The 3820-nt window shown below is 58.1% G+C and overlaps 3 protein-coding genes; 2 read left to right on the forward strand and 1 right to left on the reverse strand.

Annotated features, from left to right (window-relative positions):
* The window catches only part of CHC_T00008735001 (lysine--tRNA ligase, cytoplasmic), a gene marked incomplete at its 5' end in the record, with an annotated part of 1565 nt that extends 2 nt beyond the window's left edge, over positions 1 to 1563 (forward strand). The window contains 2 exon segments of the mRNA XM_005717746.1: positions 1 to 1498; positions 1499 to 1563. The exon segment at positions 1 to 1498 is cut by the window's left edge and continues 2 nt beyond it. Coding sequence (XP_005717803.1) covers positions 1 to 1498 — 1498 coding nt within the window.
* Positions 1564 to 1704: 141 nt separating this feature from the next.
* Positions 1705 to 1905, reverse strand: CHC_T00006084001 (hypothetical protein). Its single transcript, XM_005717747.1, has one exon. It carries the CDS (start codon positions 1903 to 1905, stop codon positions 1705 to 1707), a length of 201 nt encoding a protein of 66 aa, XP_005717804.1.
* Positions 1906 to 2460: 555 nt separating this feature from the next.
* Positions 2461 to 2907, forward strand: CHC_T00006085001 (hypothetical protein). The gene has a single exon (XM_005717748.1). It carries the CDS (start codon positions 2461 to 2463, stop codon positions 2905 to 2907), a length of 447 nt encoding a protein of 148 aa, XP_005717805.1.
* The last annotated feature ends 913 nt before the right edge of the window (positions 2908 to 3820 follow it).

Raw genomic sequence — 3820 nt, forward strand, 5'->3', positions numbered from 1 at the left:
GGACGTGGGCGAGAACCCGTACCCGCACAAGTTTCAGGTCTCCATGTCCATCCCGCAGTTTGTGGAAGAGTACGCGGATGCCGTGCAGCCGGGGGAGCAGAAGGAGGAGACGGTTATGTCGCTGGCCGGGAGGCTGTACTCCAAGCGCGCTGCGGCTACACGGCTCGTGTTTTATGATCTCAGAGGGGAGGGGGTCAAGGTCCAGATCGTTGCTGATGCTAGGAATGGGGGGGACTCGTTTTTGAAGGATCACGCGGGGCTGAGGAGGGGGGATATCGTTGGGGTGAAGGGCTGTCCCGGAAAGTCGAGGAAGGGCGAGTTTAGCATTTTTGCGCATGAGATTACCTTGCTGTCTTCCTGCTTGCACATGCTGCCCAAGCTGGAACAGGGGCTTGCTGATTCCGAAGTCAGGTTCAGACAGAGGTATTTGGACTTGATTGTCAACCAGGACAAGAGAGACATTTTTGTGAGGCGGAGTAAGATTATCAAGTTTGTTCGGTCGTTTTTGGATGATCGCGGCTTTTTGGAAGTCGAGACCCCCATGATGAGCGCTATACCGGGCGGGGCCACGGCCAAGCCGTTCAAGACCTATCATGAGGACCTGAAGACCACCATGTATATGCGCGTGGCGCCGGAGCTGTACTTGAAGATGCTCGTCATTGGTGGGCTGGACCGCGTGTATGAGATCGGGAGAAACTTTAGGAACGAATCCATCGATCTCACGCACAACCCCGAGTTTACCGCGTGCGAGTTTTATGCGGCGTATCTCGACTATTCTGACCTCATGAGAATCACCGAGGAGATGCTTTCCAGCCTGGTCATGAAAGTGAATGGGAAGTACAAGGTGACGTATCACCCGGACGGCAAGGACGGGCGGGCCGTTGAGATGGATTTCGCGCCACCCTTCAAGCGGATTTCCATGGTCTCCGGGCTGGAGGAGCGACTGCGCACGGTGCTGAACGATGCTGAGTTTACAATGCCGACAGATATGGAAGCCGAATCGACACGCAAGGTGCTCGACGACCTGCACGTGCAGCTGAGCATCGAATGCCAAGAGCCGCGCACGACGGCGCGGTTACTGGACAGCCTGGTCGGGGAGTACATCGAGCCGGAGTGCATCAACCCGACGTTCATCTGCGACCACCCGCAGATCATGTCGCCGCTGGCCAAGTGGCACCGGTCGCTGCCCGGCATGACAGAGCGGTTCGAGCTGTTTGCCAACGGCAAGGAGCTGTGCAACGCGTACACGGAGCTGAACGACCCCGAAGTGCAGCGCGAGCAGTTCAGGGCGACGCAGAAGGACGTGTCGTGCGGCGACGAGGAAGCGATGGTGCACGACGAGGACTTCTGCGTCTCGCTCGAGTATGGCCTACCGCCGACGGCAGGGTGGGGGCTTGGCGTGGACCGACTCACTATGATGCTCACGGACAACTACTCTATCAAGGAGGTGCTCCTCTTCCCGGCCATGAAGCCTAAGAACGATATCGATCAGGACTAGACATCAGGGGGGCTGGTGTGTTTTAGAGAGGTAGGACACACGATAAAGCCACTAACATTTTAGGAGTGAGGCATGTAGCGTAGGCATGCGGGAGGTGAGATGAGGCGTGGCGACGAGCGTGTAGTGATTGGAGATTTGGCTATGTTGTGGTGGCGATACTGGACATACCGTAAGGTTGCGAGGCAGAGTGTGAGATGGTAGTACCATCATGGTACTGTACCGAAGGGTACAGTGTGTACAGTGTACACAGGGGCTCGTAGATAATAATCGTAGAAAATGTTGAGCAGAGGGCAGAGGGTGCAGAGATGGAAGGGTGGGTCAACAGGGCAGGAAGGCAGACTGTGTAAATGTGGCAGTGCAGATGAATGACAAGGTGAGCGGTGGTGTGATGGGACGGACTGTGGCATACGTGTTGTGGCGGGGTGCAGTATCTCGACAGGGAGGATGTTTTGGGATCGCACTTTCGAATCTTCGTATTCGACCGGGCACTGAAGACACTGGTTTGGGTTATACTGTACCCTTGGTACTCGGAGGACTGTGGGATATCAGGGATGCCGAAATCAGTCGCTCTGAAGAAGAATGGGAGATTGTCAGTCCAGTGTTGAGAATAGACATGGTGAAGAACGTAGAGCGGAGTAGGGTGGGCAGCAAGTGCGGGGGGTGGGCAACGAGAAGTAGAGATGAGGGAGAGGAGGCGGGGAGGACCGTAGCTGAGGGCGTCATCCGACCTGGTCAAGTGCTGTACTGTACACAGGACACGGAGGCAGAGGGGTGACAGCCGGCTGGCTGTTGACAGCTAGCCGGCTGACATCAGCCGCTTACACCCGCGCGCTGCCTGGCGTTACTCTGTAGTCTTCACACCGATAAAGTTTACTGGGTTGCAGTTCAATACGTGGCACGTTGACGTGTGCAGGTTTGAAAACAGGCCCTCCACACAAGCACGAAGCGAGTCGAGCGCCGGCATGCCGAGTCGACAACCGGGCTCGGGCAACCTTCCGTCGGGGCACAGCGCGTGCCACCGTAGTATCGCGGCAACCCCGCTGCCCACACCTGCCCAAACGGCGCCTGCATCTGCGCGAGGCGCGCGCTGGGCGCCACGGCAACCCGCCGTACGTGGTACGAGACGCGAGCTGCTTGCGCTAAAACTGGCCAACACCCGGCTTTTCCGCACCCCCCAGTCCGGGCGTCAGCAACCCTCTCGCCGCGACGGCACCGCCCCGGAAGGGGGAGGGAGAGGGGGGCGGGGAGGCTGCCTCCTTGCCCTCTTGGCGCGGGCGCCCCCTCCACTGCGACAATGTGGTCCCGAGACAAGCAAAAGAGAGTTTGGTAAAGGTAAAAGTCTTGTCGGGCTCCTGTACGGTACCAGACCGCGCTCACCCTTGTACTGTATGTACAGTAGTGGTCATTAGTTTCGCCCGACACCGCCCCTCCATCGTCACACTCATTAGGTTCCACTACCCTACATCGCCGGGACCTCTGCCGAGCGCCGAGGGGCGAGTCCAGTAGAGAGAGCGCCTCTCGACTACTGTACAGAGAATGCTCTATTCCGACCACGCGGAGGGCGCGAGGTCACAGGACTCTTGACCATGCATTCTTCCGACAACGTGGAGTGCGCGAGATCGCAGACCGGGCGTCGCCGCCGAACCAAACAATGCCGCGGAGTGCCAACAAGTCGTTCGGAACGGCCCTGAGAAAAGTAAGGTGTGCTGTGCCGCGCCGATTGGCCGCGCGCACGCAAGCACCCGCGTGTCGCACGCCCCTGTCATCGGCCGCTGCCGCCGCGTTGCCGCCGCGGTCCTCGCGGGGGGGCCGTCGCCTCCCGCTGCCGCGCGCCCCGCAGGCACACACCCCTCCCCATCCGTGCGGGAGATCCCACGCTCAGAGATCAACAAGGCCGCCACATAATTTACAGGTTTGCCGCCCCGCACACGCCCCCGCCCGCCGGAGGCACCACCTGCCCAGGCCAACACGTAGGCATCGCACCTCCTTGTCTAACTGCAGCGCAGCTTCTAGTTCCCCGTATAGCATCTGGAATGACAAGATATGGGTTGCCACTCGGCTTAACGGTTCACGAGACCAACCGTATCCAACTGCAGCGTTCCTTAGGAACTCGATCTTGTGTGAGTCCCTGCGATGTGATGGTGGTACCTGACGCGATAGTTTCGTTATTAGCTTATATATTTTAGCTAATGCTGTTGATATTTCAAAGCCTTCCTTAACGAAGTTTGAAACACGTAGGGAGTTTAGATAGTTCTTCACCCTTGTCTGACGCACAGGTGAATTGTATTCTTGATTCACCATATCTACCGCCTGCTGGTAACT

This window comes from Chondrus crispus, genomic scaffold (assembly GCF_000350225.1).
Source record: "Chondrus crispus Stackhouse genomic scaffold, scaffold_342, whole genome shotgun sequence".
NCBI lineage: Eukaryota > Rhodophyta > Florideophyceae > Gigartinales > Gigartinaceae > Chondrus > Chondrus crispus.

What these genes read in the sequence shown, in the direction of transcription:
- CHC_T00006085001 (XM_005717748.1), top strand. Translation starts at nt 2,461, where the DNA reads ATGCCGAGTCGACAACCGGGCTCGGGCAACCTTCCGTCGGGGCACAGC.
- CHC_T00006084001 (XM_005717747.1), bottom strand. Translation starts at nt 1,905, where the DNA reads ATGCCACAGTCCGTCCCATCACACCACCGCTCACCTTGTCATTCATCT.